A 23377-nucleotide genomic window follows, 5' to 3' on the forward strand; every position below is an offset into this window, starting at 1 on the left:
ATGTTCAATGCCAATCATCCCTCTTATCACCACCAGTGAAACATTATTGGCCTGTCACATACAGCTGAAGAGGATGGGTGCTTTCTCTCAAGGCATTGGGGTAGAACAGGGGTCAGCAACCCTGGCACAGGGGCCAAGAGTGGCATGCAAGCCGATTTTCTTTGGCACGTGAGGCGGGAGCTCAGCCCTGCCCCCTCCCCCATGCAGCTGGGAGCTTGCTGAAAGCCTGTGGATTAACAAAAGATCAGCTAATGCTACCAACCACCACCTTAATTGGCAAAGCTCTGCATCTTAATTTGTTTATTGATGAAGCTGTTGTAAGTAGTAGACCTTACATAGAGGTCAAAAGGTCAAATTTTGGCACTCTGCCTTGGACAGGTTGCTGACCCCTGGTGTAGATTAGAAGGAGCTGCTGTCACAAATATGTTGGGGAATAAAGGCATGGAGAAAGAGTCAGCCAATTTTGGAGACCCTAGTGATTGGTAGAATGCTGTCTGGAGAAGAGAAGGTGCCTGGATATTATTCAGAGCTGAACAGACCTGCTTCTTGTCTCTCACACAGATACCTCTTTCATCGTGGATGCTGTTACCATAGTGAGAACTTCATTCAATGCGTAAAGGTTCCAAAAGACAAAGAGCCTGAAGTGTTCCGTTGTGGAATGCTCCACGAAGTCATACCAGCTATCCATAATTATTATTTATATTGTGGTTGCACTTAGAGGCCCATTTAAACTGAGCATCATTGTGCAAAGTATTGTGCAAACACCTCACAATAGATCATCCTTGTAGCAAACAGCTTAAAATTGAAATACATCCCACACAGAGAACCATCCGTTATGTCCATTTTTCAATACAGACTTGAAACACAATGCAAGTGGCTTGACCAATGTTGCACAGGAAGTCTAAGAGAACTAGGAACTGAACTCCGATCTCTGGTGTCCCAATGCAATATTTTAACCGCAAGAACATACATTTCAAAGCTGTGAATAATGAGGTACCTTAAAAACAAACAAACAAACAAACAAACAACCCTCTCTGTTAACCACTAGCCAGTTGCCCCTAGCTAGTCCGTATCACCAGTGCTGAATGAGCATTCTAATTGTGCACAATTCATTAAGTATCACAGCTGCTGTGAGGCAAGGGGTGTACAATAACTGTTTTGTCTTCTGCCAGCCAGGATGGAGCACAGGAACTGATGCAGAAACTTCTATCCAAGTGAGCATGCAGAATGTATGGAATTGAATTCCAAAGACCTGGGACTTTGCCTGAACACTATGCTGAAGCTTGGAACCCTAGATCTTCTTTAATTGCAAGTGGATGAGCCTTTCGGGCCAAAGGACTGTGTTGTTTCTGATGTCTCACGTGAGACCTGAAGAAGCATTTCACTCCTCCTCACACCTCAAGGAAGCAACAAGGACTGACGAACATGCGCATACAGACCCATGCCAGTTATTAACACTCTGACATGTTCTAGACTCTCGTTCCTTCATAGGAGTTCAAAGCACATCGATAAAAGAAGCCAGAGAGACTCTCTTTACAGCTGAGAAAACTGACATAGGGGAAAGTGGCAGGCTATGTCTACACCAGCCCTGAAGATTAACCCATGTGGTAGGGACGTGTGAAATCAACCTATCATGGGTCGGCATTGACCCCTGTAGTCCTTGCAAAATGTGAGGAGTAAGGGAAGTCAAAGAGAGAAACTCTCCCATTGATCTTCTTCAATGAGGACAGCCAGAGAAGTCAATTGCAGGTATGTCAATTCTAGCTACGCTATTGCCGGAATTAGCATCGCGTATCTGCAATCAGCTTTCTTTCCCTAGTGTAGGCATAGCCTCACTTGGCAAAACTACTGAATGAATAGGCAGCAGAATTAAGTCTTAGCCAAGATAGTCTGGTTCTTGTGCCCATGCTGTGACCACTGGATAACTTGATTGTCTGTATTCCTGCATTTCATGTGCTAAAACCACTAGTTCATGAAACAGACGAGCAGTCTGGGAGCCCCATGGGAATCAACTGGGCGCCTCACGGCCCTTACCTCCTCATCACAGACGATGGTGACACACTGATGTGGTGTTTACCCGGTGGCTGCTAGCAGTCCCAAGACAGTTTGGTCCCAGAAAGGTTCATTCAAGAGTTAAAGCGAGGTTGTGCAGCAGGGAGGACAGAACTGTACGGCTTGTGTCACATTTAGGCCTACCAATGGGTGGAGGGGGAGAGCACAGGGGGCTGTTGCCATGGGACCCAGTGAGGCAAAAGGGCCCTGCATTTCCAGATGCTGCTGCTGCTGTCACAATAGCATCCAGAGCCCTGGGCCCTTTAAATCATTGCTGGAGCCTCACGTGATGCATTCCAGGTGACTCTGAGGGCTGGCTGGAGGAAGAGGAGTGGCCATGGCACAGTACTCTCTGGGCAGTGCTGAGGTCTGTCTGTCTGTCCCCAGCCCTGACCCTTCCACCTGAGGGCCTTCCCCTTCTGGAAGCATGGAGCTGCCCCCCACCCTCTTTGCCCAGGGGCTGAGCAAGTCTGTCAGCCTTCCTGTCCATGTCCCACATGGATACTTTACAAAAACAAAGTGTTTGCACCTGTGTGTACACACAATTTGTGCAATTGTTTAATTTAGTCTTAAATTTTCACCTTTGAACGATAGATGGCTTTTCTGGTTAAGGCACAGGACTAGACCTCCTGAGTTCTGGGCCCAGTTTCCACCTCTTCTGAGATTTTGTGTGCGACCTTGGGCAAATCACTTAATCTCTCCAGGCCTTGGGTCCCCAGCTGTAAAATGGGGATAAATGAACTTCCCTGTCTCATAGCAGTGTATGAGGATAAATCAACCAGTGCTTATGAGGTACTTACTGCAATGTTTGGGGGCCATAAATATGGTTTGTGTGTGTGTGTCAGAGAGAGAGAGCGAGAGAGAGAGTGAGTTCACATCTTTCTGTCAGTGAGCAAAGGGATAATCTACACTACTTCGTCAAAGAACAGTTGAGAGAGATAAGGTGGTTGAGGTAATATATTGAACCAGCTTTGGTCAGTGAATGACAAGTTTTCAACATGGAGAAGAGCTCTGCAGAGCTCTAAAGCTTGTCTCTTTCACCAGCAGTAGTTGGTTCAGTAAAAGATATTATCTCACCCACCTTGTTTCTCTCACATTCCAGGACCATTGTGGCTACAACAATACTACAAATAGCAATTAAAACCAATTGTGTACCATGGTTGCGGGCCAAGCTGTGAGATGCTTTAGTCTCCTTTGTATAATAACGATCACAGGGAAAGTATGTATTTTAATCTAATTTAAAACAATCTGGGGCCCTTCACAGAGGTATAATATGCCTGAGCTCCAGTGATGGTAAACAAGGAGTGCCTTCCACAGATGACTAATAATGTACATATTCAGTCAACTGAATAGTGCAAGCACTTACACTTGGCAACAAGGTCTGTTGATTCTTCGAGACCATAGAGCCATTGGCTGAAGGATGGAAGCGGTATTTGGGGGCAAAAAAAACCCCACAAAACAAAACACTTGTATGTTATCGCCAGAGTAATAGGATGACTGGGAGTAATATGGAGGATCAACAGATATTTATTTTCCAGATTTTTTTCAGCACAATATTTAGAGATGAGTGCTGAAAGGTAGCTTGTTGTGTAATCAGCAAAAACCTGCTTTGTCACCCAGGCCTTTTGATTAGAATGGCAGACCACAGGAAATAATGCCTTGAGTAAGCCTTTAAATGCCCTCAGATTTACTGAATGGTAAACAAGGAGAGGCTTCAATTTCATGTCTCCTTCCAAATTTCCACCTAGAAGTAATGTCAGTTGATCCTGTTGCCTATGTTTTATCCCCTGAAATAAAGTAACAGCGAGGGAGCCATGCTAGTCTATATACTATCAAAACAAAGAAGCGGTCAAGTAGCACTTTAAAGACTAACAGAATAATTTATTAGGTGAGCTTTTGTGGGACAGACCCACTTCTTCAGACCATAGCCAGACCAGAACAGACTCAATATTTAAGGCGCGGAGAACCAAAACAGTAATCAAAGGTGACAAGTCAGAAAAAATGATCAAGGTGAGCAAATCAGATAGCAGAGGGGTTGTGGGGGGGGCGGGGGGGGGGAGTCAAGAATTAGATTAAGCCAAGTATGCCAAAGAGTTCTTTGGTTTAATCTAATTCTTGACTCCCCCCGCCCCCCTCCCCTCTGCTCTCTGATTTGCTCATCTTGATCATTTTTCTCTGATTTGTCAATTTTTATAACTATTTTTGGTTTTCTGTGCCTTAAATATTGAGTCTGTTATGGTATGGCTATAGTCTGAAGAAGTGGGTCTGTCCCACGAAAGCTCACCACCTAATAAATTATTTTGTTAGTCTTTAAAGTGCTACTTGACTGCTTTTTTGTCTTGAAAATAAAGGTTTGAGAAGGCATTCTTTTCCGGAAAAGCCCCATTTTGTAAACATTAAAGATTTGTTTTGGAGACTATCCACCTTCATTAATTAGTCATCGGAACGTGTCTGGGAAAATGTTAGCTTCCTGAATATCAGAAGCTGCTGCTTTGCCTGTAACACACAGACTATGATAATGTGAACGCACTTTAAAGTACTCAAACCAACCATGACTTGCTTTGAAATGCTGGACACGAAAATGCTCCCAAAATTCTTCAGCGCATTGGCAACAGCTACACAAATTCTTGCTGACAACAACTCAAACTTAGAACGGAGTTCAACATGCAAACAACAAAGTCATGAAGCCATTCAATGCTATCAGGAGTTCTGTGATAGGCTGCAGTACAAACTTCAATTCTATCATTTTTTTTCAACCCTCAACCTCATCACCTCTTCCTAAACCCTCATCAACATCAGCTGTCCCTCAACCTCAAAATCTGAACATAAAACCCCAATTAAGGCGGTTGAAGTCACTACAGAGCTGTTTCCGATGATGACACAGATGATCCCATGGAACTCTTGTCAACATCATCGTCTTCACCACTAAGAACAGGGTAGTGGTACAAATGTCAAAAAAAAAAAAAGGCAATAAAGTAGCACTGCTCTTGCTTGTATGGTTGTATAGTATTGTAAACATGTGGGAAAAATATTGGGTGATTTTTTTTTAGGACTTGGGACCGAGTCAGAAGGTTTTACATTGAAATTAATGGGAATTTCTTTTTTGATTTATGAATTTTCACCTTACAGTTTTCATGGAACAAATTACATTCATACATTGAGGGATAGGTGTAGTTAATTCCAGAGCTATTATTTGGAGCTGCGTGCAGACAAAATCATACAAGAGTGCTTTGGTATACATTTACTTCACCTGTTCAAGCTCTTTTGCAATCACAAGGGTTAGGAATGTAATTTAAAAATTAAAAAAAAAATAGTACATATGCTGGAGCTTTGCTCTCCTCTGGGTAAGGCCTTATTCTTCTCCCAGAAGGCCACAGTCCACACATAGAAGGCCTTAATCTTCTTGTGGAAGGCCTTGGTCTCTCAAAACATTTTGTTTTCCACCTGAAAGTCTTTGTTCTCCTTCAGAAAAAAACCAAACAAACAAAAAACCAAAACAAAACACAAAAAAGAAAAAAAAAACACCCCTCACAGAAAGCCTTGATTTTTCTCCCCAAAGGCCTTCTTTTTCTTTTCCCTGAATATTTTGATGTCCTGCTGGAAAGCTACAATCTCTTCCCAGAAGATCATGAGCCCCTCCTCTAAGATCTTGTTCACCTCTTGTTTCTTCTTGGAGTGGCTCTCACAAAATAAAGAGATAGAAGTTCTCCATCATCCATTTGCTATCTTTATTCTAGGGTCTCACCAAATTTATGGTCCATTTTGGAGAATTTCTCAGATGCAGGATTTAAAAAACTATAACTTTCCTTATTTCATTGATTTACATCTGAAAGTTCACAGTTTTGTAATTGTAGGGATCCTGATCCAAAAGTAGTTAGAGGGTGTTACACGGTTATTGTATGTGCGGAGGTGTTTACATCTGTGCTGTTGCTGATGGCAGCACTGCCTTCAGAGCTGTGCAGCCGGTGAGCAGCAGCTGCTAGCCAGGAGTCCAGCTTTGAAGGCAGAGCCACCAGCAGGAACCCTAAAGTAAGGAACACATGCTATGGTGATGCCAGCCTTACGTCCCGTGCCACTGCCTGCAGAGTTGAGCCTTAAGTCAGCAGCTTCCGCCAAGTGAATGGAAATCCATTGTTCTAGCATGTGGAAAATTACAGGTAACACAACTGGTTACAGAATTAAAAGAACAAGCCTCATGTCTGTGCATGCTTTACCCTAGTCATAGCAGAGGCCTTTACCTATACTGTAGTTAGAATGTCCCGAGGAAAATCCATTAAGTGTAGATGGGGGTCTTCCATGGTCCATTGTAAGTTAAATGTTCATTGATGAGCCATTCAATTTGAATAGTTCCCTTACAATGAGCTGACTAACTAGCTTGTGAAAGCAACGAGGGGTCCTGTGGCACCTTGTAGACTAACAAAAATGTATGAGCATAAGCTTTCGTGGGCAAAGACCCACTTTGTCACATGCAGGATGATGAAGTGGGTCTTTGCTCACGAAAGATTATGCTCGTACATTTTTGATAGTCTATAAGGTGCCACAGGCCCCCTCATTGCTTTTGCAGATCCAGACGAACACGGCTACCCCTCTGATACTAAATACCTCGTGGGTATTGATTTATTTAAATACCTTGCAGATCTGATGAAGTGGGTCTGGCCCACAAAAGCTCATCGCTAAATGAATCATTTTGTTAGTTTTTAAAGTGTTACATTTCTGCTGCTTTGTTTTGTTGGAGTACAGACTAACAGGGCTACCTCTCTGTTACTAACTTGTGGGTGTTACCTGAAAGCAAATACAATTGACATTGTGAGTGCCAGCTTCAGGTATAGAGCCAATATTCAATACTTCAAATACAACAAGGATATATGCATACAAAAAGGATTTTTGGCAAATCATAACTTTTTCATAGTCATTTTATGCAACATACTTTGTATAATATTTGTTGCAGTTATATAACAGTGGTAGCAACAACGATTTATATGGTCATATTTTAATCAGATAATGTCACAGCCAGGCAGAATCTGTCCTTGATGCCCAACAGCAATTTGAACTGCCTCCTCCCAAGCCTACGCAGAGTTGAGTGTTAATGGGGTACCGCTGGCAGACACCTCCCTGTCTTTCCTCGCACTCTCATGTAGCTGCTGAAGAGAAGCGGCAGGGATAGTGCAGACTCTTGGGGATGTGGCCCATCTCCTCTCTCTGAGTTCTCACAAAGATGGAAGTTTTCATTACGCTGGACTCCAGCAGAATCAAGCACAGCGCTGACTGTGCTAGGAACACCAAAAAGGTTTGCAGCAATCTAGGCCTGCTACGTCTGCAGCACAGGCTGTTTGCTGGGGCATTTGGCCTTGATTTATTCCTGTTGTTTTTTGCAGAGATCAGCTTGTAATAATTGCACACTGTAATTTCTAGGGTCCCATTTGGCATAGCTGTTAAATGCTATGGAAGGCAGTGTGTTTTCACCCTCCCAGCCCTCCAGCGCTAAGCAAAGCAGTGGTGAGCTAAACATTCACCTCTTGCCTTGAACAATTGAAAAATAAATGCTGCATTGAATTTCTTTCCTTATAACTACCTGCGTTGCTATTAATACACAATAAAAAAAAAGCTTTTTTCTCTGAAAGCATGAGCATAAGATGATCATTTCTACAAGGGAACTTAACACTATTTTATTCAGCAGTTTCAGAATTAACTGCTCTGTCAACCTGCGCACAGATTCTCAGATTAGAAGGAGCCATTGCTTGAATGCACACCCTGGGCCTGGTTCTCCCGTGACTTGCCGTATGTTTATAGGAATCTGTACGAAGTGAGATGGAGGTGGCTTGCTCTCACACTTCTAGCTGCCATTGGCTGGGGAAAAGGTGCGAGCTTCATAATTAGAGAGCTGCACTCAAATTAGCTGTCTTGCTTTAAAATCCTTGGGGAGATAAAGCACAGGGTAGTTTCACCTTGATGTGGCTGGTTGAGGTAAACATTCATTGGTGGGAGTAGGGGAGGCTGCCAGAGTCTGAGCCTCACCAACTGGTTGCTCCACTCCACTCACTTGGTTTGGTGGTGCTGCTAGGCTCTGGACGCTGGGGCTGCCCGCCATGTCGCCGGCCTTCCTGGAACAGGGGCGGGTGAAGTGCTGTTGCCCTGCATTCTCCTTCCTGGGGCAGGGGGAGAAGGGCCTGTGGAAACTAGCCAGCCTGGATTGGGGGCTGGGAGCTGTGAAGGTGGGGCTCTGGGGCACTCGGGGAGAAGGGGCAGAGCTGGGTAAAGGCAAGTGATGGAGGGGCTCTGATGTGCCTCAACCAGCTCCATCACGGCATAACTACTCTGTGCCTTGGCTCTGCAAGGGAATTGTCACTGAGTTATTCTGAATCAGATTTGGCAATATAAACCCCACCCCTTTTTCCTCGTGACTATACAATGCTGATTTGATTCTCCATGAGCACGTGTCGAGGCGGGTGGACTCACCAGGCTTTCTCCTGACTGGGCTGCTCGCACAAGAGTGGTGATTCTTCTGGAACCAAGTTTATTCCTGGTTCATCGCACTTCCTGGGCATTAACATGAATTTGCCTGTGGGGCGCTACTGCTACTCACATTCCTTACAGGGCACACAAAGCAGGATGGCTCAGGAATCCACTTTAACTGGATGGGTTCTCAATCAACTTCTCCCTCTTCAGACTCCCTGTTGGCCCCTAGCTCCCAGTTCAATGACCAATGAAGTCCATGCAAAGACTTGTATTGAGTTTAGTGGGGCCTGTCTCTATCCCTAAAGAGGAACCAATAGGCCATCTATTGATGCAGTCAAGTCACTACACACTCTGTTGTGTGCAACAACCAATCACCCATGTAGTTATTAAATATGTCTATGAAGATGCCTAAGTTTAGGGCCCCAGATGGATGTACGTGTAAATTATACAGGGGTCTTTTCAGAGGTACTTTGCAAATGTGCCCTATGTGCACCTGAATTTTGCCAAATCCTGTCATTGAAAAAAAATGTAATGAATTAGGAGAGTTATAACTCCATTTGTGTTTTGCTTGACTTGTAAGTCATCCAGGCATGAGACAGTCTGTGGTTGAAGGTGTCCAGCTTCTGTACAAGGAAATTCAAATGGGAAATAAAACACCACATTCCTAGATGAGTGTTTCCAGCAGTACTAAGGATTCTTCTCCACTAAGTTGCCAGAGAAAGTGGCATTGGCTGTGCTGAAAGAAGAACAGAATCACCCTGTTCATCAATGAATGCTTCCAGAAATTATGGACTTGGTGCATGAGTTATCAGGTGATGTTTTACATATGATCTGTGTTGTACAAGGGGTCAGACGAAGTAATCATAATGGCCCGTTCCACCCATTGTATGAGTCTCTTGGGAAAGTGGGGTTCTGAGGAGGCTCTCAGAGACACCAGTGTAAATTAGCAGTAAATGCACAGAAGTCACCAGAAGGGGCAGAAATACCCTTCTTATACCAGTATGAATTCTCCAGTGTAAGCAAGATCAGAATCTTATATCTAGCGAAACTGCAACAGAAACTGAACAGAACAGTTCCTTCCCCACTATTATCATCACAAAATAACATGAGCAGCAGTGTCCAAGATTAGGACTTTCATTAAATGTTTTCCAGGAGAGAAAAGAAAATGCATTCGGGAGGGAAGTTGCTTTTGTTGACAATGGTATTTTCAACTATCTGTGGTTCTTCACCTGGGGAACTGGAAGGCTTGAAATCAGCACAGTATTGTTATGAAATGTGCTTTATGCTTCTTCAATCTTCAAACATGAAGAAGAAACAAATTTACCATTTTGATCAGCTTGTTTGGGTCTTGGAATTCCTGAGGCAGTTTAATAGCCAATAGTAAAGAAACACAACTATTGTACATTGGAATGTTTTAATTGGAATAACCACTGAGATTCTGTAAGTAACTAAAGGACAGGCTACAGCTCCTTTATGGTCTATCCTGATCTTTCTTTCTGCAGTTGCTTGTTCTGCCTTCCTTTACCATTGCTGCATAACATAGAAAAGAAACACAGAAAATTAACTCCAATGAGCACAGCTGCAGTGCAAGCTTTCCCTGTTGTTGTGGCTTAATCTTGTGCAGAAAGGATCACCTTGAGGGGTGAGAGTCCTTCAGCCCCCCCCCCCCCCCCACATACCAATTTAATCCCCAGTCCCGCTGCTGGCAAAGCTAGCAGAGATGTAGCTGGTTTTCATAACACAGACAAGTGTCCAGCACAGAAAAGACTTCCGTATTCTGTAGCTTCTGGTGTCTAGAAGCCAACTTTGCTCATCTGTTTCCTTTACTCTGCCTTTCAGCGTCCCTTCCACAAAGTCATCTGTCATGGTTAGAAGATTTGGAGTTAAAAATAAAAACTGGAGATGGAAAAAACTTAGTAGGTAATTGTGCGTCCATACCTCTTGGACAATACACATTTGCCTCTAGCAGTGTGTTCTCTCTAATTTTTAAAGATTCAGGCAAAAAGGGTTTCTATCGTTTCCTTGGGAATCTATTCGCCAGTGTACTAGCTATTTCCTGATTGAAAATTTTCTTCAGCCCATGCTTTGATTTGTTCAGTCACATCTAATTTCTTTTAGTTAGGCTTGCCTGGACTAATCCAAATAATTCCTTTCTCTCCCCTTGCTGTTCTTATCTGTTAAACGTTATGCTGCCCTGACTAACTTCCAACTTCGGAGACTAAATTCATACTACTGTGATTTCAGGTGGAGGTATGCTGCCTTTCTCTTCCTGAAGACAGCTGTGCTGTGTTATTCGAATAGTGCTGCTGGCACATGTCATCCAAAAGCTGGCTGCATTTCAGTGAGTCAGTAACATGAATGGGCACTGTTGTAGAGCACTCCCCTTGACATCAGTATGAATAGTGGTGGAGCAAGGTACTAGTCAATATGAGTAAGAATTGCAGAATCAGGGCCTCTGTACTATGCACAGAATATACTTTATGCCAGGGTTTCCCAAACTTTATATGTTGGGACCCGGGTTTTTTCAGCACCTTTTTTTGCAGCCCCAAAATATAAATGCATATAAAAAATGAAAAATGAATAAATGTTTCACTGTTTATTATTTATTCACAGTAATAATAGTACATAGCGATAATCTCTATATTTTCTAAGGATCGGTATTTTTTTTCCAAGGACCGGTACTAGGCTGCGCACCACACTTTGCGAAACACTTCCCTATGCTGCTTACCCACATTTAAAGACCGTTGGGTTCCTTTAAAATGAAGCACTACATTGTATGTGATTTTTGTACATACTACACCAATTGCACGTAAAAAAATCTTTAAGCAATACAGTTTTCTTTGCCCTGGTAAACCCAGTCGTGGATATCATCCTCCTAGCTTTGTTTTAACATTGAAATTATATTACATGCAAATTCTGTGCAAACATGAGGGCTGAGTTCACTATTGTTTTTCCAAAGTTGTGGCAGGTATTTTGTCAGTTCCCCAGTGATGATTTTAACAGCTGATGGCCTTTTTTTTCAAAGCCCCAAATATGTGTAGATCTTCATGAACACTGTAGTTGTTCCCAGAGAGATGTATCTGTCAAATGTGCTTTCCAATTGTACAGGAAGTATTGCTTTCTAGCTAGTGACACAGCACTTATTATTAGACCTGAAGTTTTTGACAGGCACCTGATGATGAAAAGAGAACCTGGTGTGTAACTATTCAAAAAATAGATCTCTAGGATGTACAGGTTGAACCTTTCTAGTCTGGTGCCGAATGAGAGAATTTGCCAGACCACTAGAGGTCAATATTGTCTAGCAGCATTACCAACACTTCTACTGCTGACTGGGCTCTTGCATTACAGATAAATAACAACATAGAACACCGAAAGCCAGGACTGGTCTCTGCAAACAGATTTTATGGGGCCGTGGGAAACTTGGCCACAGCCACGATAAAGTGGATATGCTGGTAACTAAAATAATGCCAGACCATGGATGTTGTTGAACGAGAGAATGCTGGACTAGGGAGGTTCAACCTGTAGTATAGTATATATGGAATCAACAACATCCAGGAGTTGTGTATGTGGTAGCTTCTGTAAATCTCAGCATAGTAAATTGAGCACCATAAAATAAACCAGGCATCTGCTACTAGAGGCTGGTTTCTGGCTAAACCAAATTTACTGAAAAAAATTGCAAAGGAAGTATCTGTTTCTACTTTCACAAGACTTCCAAGGGGTCCTCTGCTGCCCCCTGATGGCACTGTAAAACCCTGCAGGCCTCAGGTTGGTGAGCAATCCAAATGTGGGAGTATAGGAAATAATTATAATCAGTTCTCCTCATAACTAGAAACAGCAGAAGAGCTGCCTGGCTGCAGAAGAGGAATTTGAACAGCAATAGAGAGAAAAAAGGTACGTGCAACAGAAAGAGAAAGACATTAAATGAAAAGCCAAGTTTACTTAAAGCCAGCTAACTGAAAATAGCGTCCCTGGAAGCTGAATATCCCTGTAGTGTAACACAAGATCCAACTTTCACAATATACTTTTATTGAAGAATCTATCTTGTGAATTGTCATTCCAGATCATCCATTGGTTTTACGAGGTGAGTTAAGAGAGCACTCGAAGGTCCTTTCAGCTATGAGAAATTCATTGGAAAGATGCTGATTTGCCAGGAATGTTTGCAGAGTAAAGTACAAGGTAGCATTTTGCACTTTGTCGGGAAGAAATGGACTGCAGACTAGTATGTTAGAAATGGTTTTCTGAATATTTAAAAAATCCTCAAGAATCTTTGCAGTATGTGATGAACTTGTTTTTCCTGCTGAAGGGTTTTTGGTCTTGAGGCAAAACCTATCTGATTGAACCGTCAGGAATTGTAGCCTTATTGTGCAGTGGACTGGTAATTTAGAAAGCAACAGAGTGTCTTCCTGTTTTGTTCCTCCACAGTGTGAGGTGTTTGGAGCGATTGAAAGTGCAGCTTATTTTGTGCAGCTGTAGCACAATTTGTGGTATCAAATAAGACCAATGGGGAATCTGTTCTCTATCTGGTGATGGGAATCCTGTAAAGGGGTTATTGCGAATGTGGAGGGGTCAGCCATGCTTAAAAGAGAGGATCATTCTTATGCTGGTGAACACAACTCTGAAAATGTAAGGTTAGGGAAGAAACCAACAGCACCAAACCAGTTTAGAGTTAAAGCTACCCGAGGATGAGAGTGGGCTGGGCGGGGTTTACAAATGGGTCTGAGCTGCCAAGACGTCTCATTATTGCCTAGAGGAATAAAGGACAGAGTTTTAAAACAAGGGGAGCAGTATCTGAACAAGTATTAGCGTTATGAGTTTTCTGCAGTTCAAGTCCTGAAATCAACATTCTGGGGCTCCCCTGGCCCCCTCCAGCAGCACAGCTGGCACAAAAGGGACAGGGACTGGAGCAGGTCAGCTGTGCTGGGACTCAACAGGATGTGGAGAGAAAATACATGTCCTGGAGCTCTGCTCTGTGGAGTCCATCTGTGCTATCACACGGGAACAGCAGGCCATGGAGTGGTCAGAGGATCTGCAGATATGTAGTACTACCAGCCAAATTTCTCCCATTTAGGGTCAGGCAGCTGCTTTGCCAGTTAGCGTGACCATCCCCATGGTGACTGAATAACTTATCTCTTTGGCTTGAGACTCGCCTTTACATCTGTGGAACACAACAATAATTCTCTTCGAGTCAATGAATTGACAAGAATGTAAAACAGAGGTAAAGATGACCACAGTGTGGGCCTCTGTCCCCAATTTTACCCAGTTGTGTCAGGGTGTTTCAATGACCTGTAGTACTGAGTGTGCCATCAAATGATTTTCTGGGACCCCTGTAGTACCTGTTGTGGGCGACACGAGAGTGCCTCTCTGTTGTTCTTTGGCATTCTATAACCCTCCATACTCTGCATTGATTAGTGTAGTTTTTAGTGGTCATTTAAATTTTAATTTTGTTTAATGGCAATTTTCCAAAGGAAATTACCCCTCAATTTGCCTGGCAATTGAGTTGCTTTTTCACATCTGTTATTGTTAATTACAGACAGTAAATGCTTTTGTGCTTAATATTCGTTGCAGTCCTGCAGACAAGGAGTTTTTTGGCACATTTATCCATAGACTTAATGACTCTTTCCAAAGTAGTAGATCAATCATGTAGGGTTCAAAGCCAAACAGTTAAATGGGGGCATAAAAGCTATAATATGGGGAAATTATCTGGAGGTTGTGTACAAGTAGCCTGTGCGTGTGTTTAGCTATGAAACCATCGTGCCTTTTGCTTTCTTAATGCTGAGTCTTTACATTTTTTAAGAACTCTCCCTCTGCAGAACTCAGTTTTAGCTGTGTACTAGGATGGCTATAGTTGCTCAAGCCAGCCACCAGAAGGAGACATCATCACACATACAGAATCTATTATATTTATTTTTCTTCTTTATTGCAGTTTTTCTCTAAAACCAAAGTTATTTTGAACTGGGAGTACATTTTGCTTGCTCTGTGGAAGTATAGTCTGCACAGTTGTTCATTTGTCCATGATAATTTGCTATTCAGCTTTTTTTTTAAATGCACTGATAAAGGATAGGTAAAGTAGTTTTAGCAAAAAAGTAAAATTATGGAAATATATTCAGTTTATTACATTGCCTGCTTTTAAGCACATTAAAATATGAGGTTGGGTTTTTTTTAACAGTTTTTCCTCATAATGGCCACAGTGATTTAGTTAGATCATTTTATGGGTATGTCACAAGCTGTGTCTGGTGCCTACAAACAACATCTAATTTTGGGTTTTTCGGGAACAAAATTTACGACCAATTACTTCAGTTTAATCCATTGCTTTCAACATGTAAAACTGTCCTCTCATTTGGTTTTGTAAGGGTTCATGCTTTTACTTTGGGAACCAATATATGCAGCCTTTTGCTGCCTCTACATTGTTATTTTGAGCCAGGAGGCCTTGCTAACATTTTGAAAATTGTATGGCATCCTACCACCACTACATAGTTTTGCCCAGTAAGTGCATTTAATTACCAATTCCATTCTCTTAAAAATCTGTCCATTGTTGCAATCCAAAAGCACAATATTTGGTCTTCAGAAGTATCTTTGTCACCCAGGGATGGTTTAGTGGCATACTGAGTGTGAAAGGGGAGGGGATGAGGTGAACTCCTCCAGAATCAGGGCTCTTCTGTCTAGCCATCATCTTATTGTGTGGCCACATGAACAGTCAGCCTTTGGCATCAGTTACCGGACAAGAAGGGTGGTAACTCAGATGCAACTGCGTGGAAATTGCTGGCAAATGACTTTTTAAATGAATCCCCTTTATGTATTATGGGCACCAGTTTTAGTCTTTTAAAAACATCACTGTCTTTCCTAATGTGGCCTTGTTAATACACAGTGCAGGCAGAGAGCATAGGGCCTGGTTTAATGGCACGAGCATGACAGGGACCTCAGGGGAAGCTGATCCCCTGGATTAATGAAAGCTCCACTGTGTGCCTGCAAGAACGCTCCTGACTAAGAACTTCCATAAGGCCAAAGGGGAGTAGTTAGCTACATGCTTTGTTTGCCCTCTGAGGAGGGCTCTGAATTTCTCTTTTTCAGACGCACCCGGTTACATACCCACCAGACCTATGGGTGGCGGGTGAACACATAGCTAGGGAAGTCAAGCCCCAGCCCCGCCCCTTCTGCGCCCTAGGCCCTATCCCTTCTGCAAACTTCGCTCCAGGGGAGCTGTTCAGCCATGGCGCAGCCCCAGCCTGGCTGGGGGCTGGGGGGGTGGGGAATGCAGGTAGTTTTGGAAAGGCAATGCTTTCCCTTGCCTACATTACCTGCCGCCCATGACCACACACCCCTTTTTCACTGTGCATTCTTTTCTTCAGCTGTACCAAGGGTGGCTCCTTAGGGTTAGTTGCTGGCAAGCCGCCAGACAGTTTGTTTATCTGAGGGTCCACAGTGACAGAGCCCTGCAGCGCTCAGAGGCCACGGTTTACCATTCCTGGCCCAAGGAAGCTGTGGGAAGCAGCACAAGCTGGGCCACTGCTTCATGCAGCTCCCATTGTCCAGGAATGGTCAACAGTGGCCACGGTAGCTGCAAGGCTCCATACCTGTAGATCTCAGGTAATCAAACTGGCAGCCAGCCAGCCAGCAGCTTTCAGTGACAAACCACATCTGGCGGTACCACGGGAGTTTCCCCACTCCTGCTCTGTGCAGTCTCTTCTCACTTACACCCTGATTTGCACCAGAGGGGAGAATCAGACATTTAGCATTCAGTGTGTAGTGGGACAGACTGGCTAGATTCATGTGTAAGCTTAGGGTACCTGGAGCTTCTCCAGCAATACGATGTGCAGCTGCTGTGGGAGCCTGGGTGGGCACAAAGCTGCTACAGCAAAGCAAAGCAGTGAACCTGGCCCATCATTTTTAGCTAATTAAAAACAGTTTATCCAATTGCCTTGATTATTTCTATCCCCAGAGCTGTGATCGCCAATGGCTGCTGGCCTGGAGAAAGCTTGTCACCAGTGCATATCGAAAATTGCCAGCAATGGTAAGTCACCGCTGTAGAAATAATCTCCTATTACTTCAACTGCTCTGAGATTACTATAGTTAGGAAAATGGGCTGATACCAAGTACATAGCTAGTTAAAGACATCAGATCCGGCCCAGTGGGTGGGGCCTAAGGTGGCACACTGGCAGCAGGGTCGCGTTTAATTTGAATATATACATTCCGCCTACGTAATCTGCCCCTGTAATTTCCATTGGATGCAGTACTCTTCTTCCCTACCTGGAGTGTTATTGTTTGTGTGTGTTTTAGAGCGACAGGTTGATAGATGGGTGAACTAATGGTTGTATGTATAAAGCACTCCCCAGCTGTGGAGCTTGCATGGTAATGAAAAACACCTTAAAATGCTTGACAGTGTACTGCACTGCAGAGCCAAATGTAGTGTAATTCTACATGTGATATTTTATATGTGCTACACTATAGATGTGCAATGAAAAACACCCATTAAAGACGGTGCAGGTTGACATCTGGTAGGAGTGGGTCTCATACCCTGTGACCTGCCATAGCACAATCCCAACCATCTTTTGATCCAAAGCACAATGACCAGCCACCCCAAAAGTCATGTGATATGAGACTCAAAACACCAGCCAGGACAAGCCTCACTTCAACTGAATACCCTGTGGGAGAGGGACCATCTGTTTGTTCTACGTTTGTATGGCATCTGGCACAATGCTGTTCTGATCCAGGCCTGGCACTCCTAGGGCCTATAGTAATTTTACTAATACCAATGGCTGTTTTCTCCAGTACAGCCTGGACCTATACAATTCAAGGCTTTAAAGGCAACAGGGCCATCTTAAAAATCCTTCTGCCATTTTGTAGGGTGTCAGGGTGGAGATAAAGAATACTGAGTGGAGTATAATATGATCTTGGGTATTCCCCCGTCCTTTGAGCATTCTGCACTAGCGACAAGTGGTGGAGAAGCGCCATCAGAACCCCTGTTTAGAGGATAATCACAGGGCAAATAATGCAGCACCTGTACATTTTCTGAGACTGCGTAAGACCCAACCCATGGCATAGGGGTGGCCATTAACCTAGCATCTGACTAAGTCAGCTGTGCTCTGAATTCCTAATGCCATCACTTTAAATCGATGATGTTTTCCAAATCCAGAGTCTCAGTGATGAGAAAGAAAATTCCTTCGTATTGTTTGCCCACTGAACATGTCTGAAATCTCACCCAAACAAATCATTGTAATCTTCAGTGTGTGGTTGCTACTCAGGGACCTCATGTGGATACTTTTGGCTTCAGTTGACAGAGCTCCCTGAAAGCTCAGAGCAAATGTCCATGAATGATTAAGGCACTAAACTCTTTATTCCATAACAAAATGACCTCAAACCCACAACCCCTGTGAAATACGGTATTCCACAAAGATTACAATAAAATGCCCGAATGCCCAAAAGCTATATTCCTCTTTAAAGTTACTGATTCCAATATGCTAGAACTTCAGCTAAATATTTTCTACCAATCTCCTTCTCCAGCTCTATAAATGTAGCCTAAAATAGTCTGGCTGAAAGCAATTCAGTGCAAAATACTCTGCTGCTATTAAGCCACCCTGCTGCATCTCTGTGAAATGGCACAGCAAGAGACCACACTGAACCTTACCTTCTCTTCTGAGGAGGTACCAAGTACCAGCTGCCCAAGTCAAAAACACCACCAAGTTACAGAGGGTTGTCATCTTAACAAGGGCCAGGCCAGGAGTGACCTAGGTTGGGGAATCCGATGAAATTCCCACTCTGAGGACATACAGCAGTAGTCATCATTGCTAGGCCAGATTCTCTGTCCCCATCACTTCTCTTTTCATTGCTCCAGTGACACAAAGGGGCTCAGGAGAAGCAACTGGTTCCCACTGGCTGGCTGAGGACGCACTTGGTGGGGAGCAGTCCCCAGCTCATGTTGTGTTTCAATCTCATCCCCACCAATAAAGAATTGTGAGGGGGCATGTCCAGAGCACTGTGCGCTCTGATGTTGCTTGTTTTGCAGGTGGCCACTTGGGGATGTGACCATCTGGCACCGTCTAGAGAAGGTCCCAGACATCTCTAATTGCCACCAGAGCAACGGGTGGCTCAGAACTGCCTGAGGAGACAAAATGCTTCTGCAACTTGCCAACCCTCCATCACCTCTGTGGCCCCCTGTGCAAACCAAGCACAGCAGAGAAGTCTGACCATTATTTTTACACCTCTCTGGGTTTCAGGACACAGAAGGCAAAGGCGGTGCATTTTCAGATTTCTGTTCCTACCAATGAAACAGTTGAAATGCTTCTGTTTTCTGCTGGTGTTGTGGTGTCACCAGCGCTTCAGAAGTGACTGATGGGAAAAAAAAAATACCCTTTTCAAATGAAAAAATGAGTTTGGTTCTAATCTCACATCTACTGGCTTGAGTCAGGAGGAACCCCATGGAAGGTGTGTAAAGTTACCCCAGTGAATAGGAACTGAGGAGCTGTAGCTGAAAAATTGCATTCTGGCATTGCACTTCAATTCCTCCATCTTTACTGTTCTATGGTGAGGCTTTTCCTTATATTTAAGTGCAAAACTCAACCCAACCGTAATTATGGGTAATCTGTGCAATAATGGAAAATCCATTTTGGAGGCATCAGTTAAAACAAAACTGCTAATTAATTTCAAATTTAAATTTCTCATTGGCCTTTAAATAACTCTCACAAAGCACTCAGGAAGAGGCCACTTCTGATGCCAGATATAAACCTAATAGTTTGATGATCATTAAATGAACATAACTGTCCAGCTTACTAATGCAGCATCATTTAAAATTCCTCTGTCTTATTTTTTTTAACAACACATTAGGCTCAGTGCGCCCCAGGCAATTGCCCAAAAGGCATTAGAGCCAATTTTCGATTCCAGTTGTATTGCAAAGCAAATCAGTGATACACTGTAGTGCTTCATGTGATTACTGCTAAACTCCTGTTCGGATAGGCTATGTGAGCATCAATTGCATCATATAGTGATTTTTAGCAATTAAGGGGCTAGTGCTAGAAAACAATATTTTATTTCTGCCCAGGAACCCGCTGCTCAGTATGAGTGCTGTATGGTTAGAGGCCCAGTGCTTATAGCCAAGGAACAGAAGCAGAATCTGAAGCTAAGACCAGGACTGGAACAAGGGAAAGTAGGTCTGGTTGCTAGGCAGGAGCAAGGCAAAGCCTGTGGTGTCCGTCACCACCCTCAGGAAGAGTAATCGGATTCCTGTTTCCCCTGTGAGGCTTACGTATCAGCTCTAGGAGCCCCCAGACCTGCTCTTAGTTATTAGATTGGCTGCAGCTTAGCACGGCAAGGACTTGTCCCACCAGCACAGGGCTTAATCGGGCTCTTGTTCATAGCTGACTCCTCACTTCACCCTTAATAGAAAGAAGATGCTTTTATTATTATGTTGCCAGGAGCAGGGGGACGACAGAATTGCCTGGCCCCTGGGCAAGGGGCGGAGGCAGGAGGGGCAGCTCTGGGCTCCCCAAAAGGACAAGGGCCTCAGGCGGGACGGGGCAGGGGGCCGGGGGGCAGCTACCCTTTGCATCACCTGGAACATGCTGGTCCCCTTCTCAGCCCTCAGAGCGGCTCAGAGTACACCACATGGTGTTCTGGCAGGAATTTAAAGGACCAGAGCTCCAGCCACCAGCACTGCTGCTGTAGTGGCAGCCAGGAGTCCTGGGCCCTTTTGAATCGCCATGCCTGGGAACAACTGCCCTCTTTGCCTCCTCACCTGCATTGGTGGGTCTGGCCGGGATATGTGTTTCATGTCAAGGCAAATTGATACACATTATATTCACAGCCATAAATGCCCAGGCCAGAAGCTCCAGTGTGTGTATCTAGCCTGATCTCTTATACAGTAAACCCTCGAAATATGCGGCTTCAAGTTGCATGTAACTTGCTTTAATGCGAGTTAAGCACAACTTGAAGCTTCTCTGTGGCCTCTTCCTCCTGTTTTCCTCCAGGGTGACAGCTGTGCCACTGGAGGAAGACAGGGAGAAGCAGCCAGGAAACTGACCAGCACTAGGCTGTTCAGTTTCCCAGTCCTGCAAGCAGAGGGGAGCTGGGAATCAAGTGGCAGCCGGCGTTCCCAGCTGCCCTGCATGGGAAGAACCAGGAAACTGACCAGCCATGAACTGATGAGTTTCTTGGGTCCTGCAATTGAGGGGGAAATGAGAACCACACTGTCCCCTGGTTCCTGGCTCCCCACCACTCTGGAAACTGAGCAGTCTGTTTCCTGGCTCCTGTAAGCCCATGGGAACCAGGCCGTCCTGCCTGACTCGCATGAAAATTCAAGTTACGCAAGGTTTCAAGAATGTAATTCCTGCATAACTCAAGGGTTTATTGCATAAGTCATAGAACTTCCCCCAAAATAATCCCTAGTTGTGTCTCTCTGCACAGGGCTGCATTTCACTTGGTGCGACTACTCATGCGTCATCAAATCACATATTTGGAGGACTGGTACCTGATTGAACAGCTTCGTTTTACACTGCAAAGTGATTGTGTTGCAGTGTGTTATCATAGCGTTATAGAAGTTGCAATTGACCATGCAAAACCAATATTGGACAGATAAGCCATGAGAGAAGCTGCAGACTCAAACACGGCCCATAGATCCTCACCGCCGCTGCTAACCACCATCTCTTGAGATGAAAAGGGGCCATACAGATATAAGTTTACACGTGGAAAAGCCCTATTAGATTTATGAATCCACATTTCTTCCAGTGCAGGACTGCTCCTGTGGGATTTCCTAGGGTGGGTTTTCTACTCTGCTTTTAAAGTGCTCAAAAGGTGGAATTCCTCAACTTCCCCTGCAAGACTATTCCACTGGTAAATCCCACAATAAGGACCAGTTTCTTGATGGTCAATGTAATCTTTCCTGTGCCCAAATTTCATCCCACTTGTTGTACTCTATTTATACCTCTATCACCACCCCAAATAGTCCATCTTTCTCTTGGGTGTCTATGCCCTTCAGAGACTTATTTTGCCTCATTTGGTCACTGTTTAGCCAAGCTCACTGGATCCAATTCTGTTCCTCATTAGTTAGTCCCTTCAAGTTTCTTTGCTGTCCTTTAAATTACAACCCGTTCATTGACCTGTTTCTATTATGAAAGCGCTCTGAACAGCATGCTGTATTCTCTAGGGCCCGACAATTGATAGGTGTGCTGATGTTTTTTGTGGTCTGGATATACGTCCGCTTAGCATCTGCCCTGAGACCACTTACTCATTAAACATACACCACTAGCACTGTGCCCAGTACACAGTGAATTCAGTCATGGCCAGCTGGGGATAGGCACTCACGAGGAGGGATGGTTTTATATTTAAAATATCGGCCAGGGAGACAGGAAATCTGCATTCTGTTCCTGGCCCTACCAAAGTTCTTCTGAGATTTTTGAGCAAGGCCCTTCACTTCTCTTTACACCTGTATTTCTTCATCCAGGAAATCAGCATAATAAACGTCCCTCTTGTGAGGGTAACAATTATATTTTATAAACAAGCGGCATGGTTAGTGTACTGAGAACCCAGAGATTTGTATTCAGGTCCTAGCTAAGCCGCTGATTTACTTTTTGATCTTGAGCAAGTCACTTAACCCTTACTGCCTGTGTCCAAGTTTCCCTGTCTGTCAAATATATTATGGTAATTGAATGGGTGACCTATAAATTAAGTCCTCTGAGCCATTCTCTTATGTCTCTTACTTAGGGCATGTCTACACCCTCCAGCCTGGCTCTGAGTCTCACCTCTGCCCTCTCAAGTCAGGGGCTCTTCCCTACCATCCTCTGAGAGTGTCCCAGCCCCACTGTTCCTCTTTCCATGGACATCCTGAACAAAAGGGATGCTGCCCAATGGAGTGTGTCTGTGGAATCTCAGCTGGCCAAGGGGAGATGGAAGTTTCTGGCCTCTTCCAGATGGGGGAGGGAGAAGGGACTTAAAACAGCAGGGCAAAGAGACCAGTAAGTCTAGAAGACTCTGACCTTGAACCCAAGCTCCATGGGGACCCTTCCTTGAGCCCCCAGGTCCCAGCCTCCCTCCATGTCCACCCTATTCCTGGAGGACTCCTCCCTGCACCACAGATCCTAGCCTTCTTCCATGATCCCTTAGCTTCCAGGTACCCTTCCCTGTGCTCTCAGGTCTCAGCCCTCCAGGTCCTGGGGTCCCCTCCTTGTGCTCCCAGGTACCTGTCCTCCTCTATGCTCCTAAGCTGCCATGGGCCTCCACCCTGTGGCCTGAGGTTCCCAACCCCACCAGCTGCCCAGCGCCCCTTTCTGTGCCCCTCAAGAGCCCCATCTGTGTGCCTCCAGGTCCCAGATCCGCTCCATGACCACCCAAATCTTAAGAGGACCCTGCCTGTGTGCCAGGGACCCTCTCTGTGCCCCCATCTCTCAGCCCCATATCTCCCTGTGCTGCCCAGGTCCCAGACCCCTTTCTGTGCCCACCCAGCCTCTCCTTTTGCTGCCAGGTCTGAATTCCCAGTTCCCAGTTAAAAGCAAACACATAATACATTTGTGGACCCGAGACTGAAGATGAGGGAGGAATAGTCATGTCCATTTTAGCTCCACATACCTCAACTATGGCTCTCACAGGTCACAGCGTGTGAAATGCTCCTTGTCCTTACTGGGCCCTGGACACGGGGTGGTGGGGTAGGGATGCAGACCCTGCGGCCATGCGCACTGTTGAGGTGGTGTGCATGCAGATGCTAACCTGGAGTTCTCCGTGGACTGGAAAGGGAGGTCAGCCCGTGTGCGCTGAACCTGCAGGTCCATAAGACTCTGCAGCATCTGTGTTTGCTGCCAGAGATGCCCCATTATGTATCCCCCCACCTCCATTTTCTTCATTGTTCTTTCCCTCTCCATACAGCCTTCAATGTTCATCCTTCAGACCT

The 23377-nt window shown here is 44.6% G+C and overlaps 1 protein-coding gene across 1 annotated transcript in view; it reads left to right on the forward strand.

Annotated features, from left to right (window-relative positions):
- Positions 1-12351: 12351 nt before the first annotated feature.
- Positions 12352-23377, forward strand: part of TMEM272 (transmembrane protein 272) — a 29642-nt gene continuing 18616 nt past the window's right edge. Inside the window, exons 1-2 of the mRNA XM_074982636.1 lie at positions 12352-12399; positions 16445-16516. Coding sequence (XP_074838737.1) covers positions 16459-16516 — 58 coding nt within the window. The 5' untranslated portion in view covers positions 12352-12399; positions 16445-16458. The remainder of the gene's footprint in view (positions 12400-16444; positions 16517-23377) is intronic.

The sequence above is a fragment of the Carettochelys insculpta genome, chromosome 1, assembly GCF_033958435.1.
Source record: "Carettochelys insculpta isolate YL-2023 chromosome 1, ASM3395843v1, whole genome shotgun sequence".
NCBI lineage: Eukaryota > Metazoa > Chordata > Testudines > Carettochelyidae > Carettochelys > Carettochelys insculpta.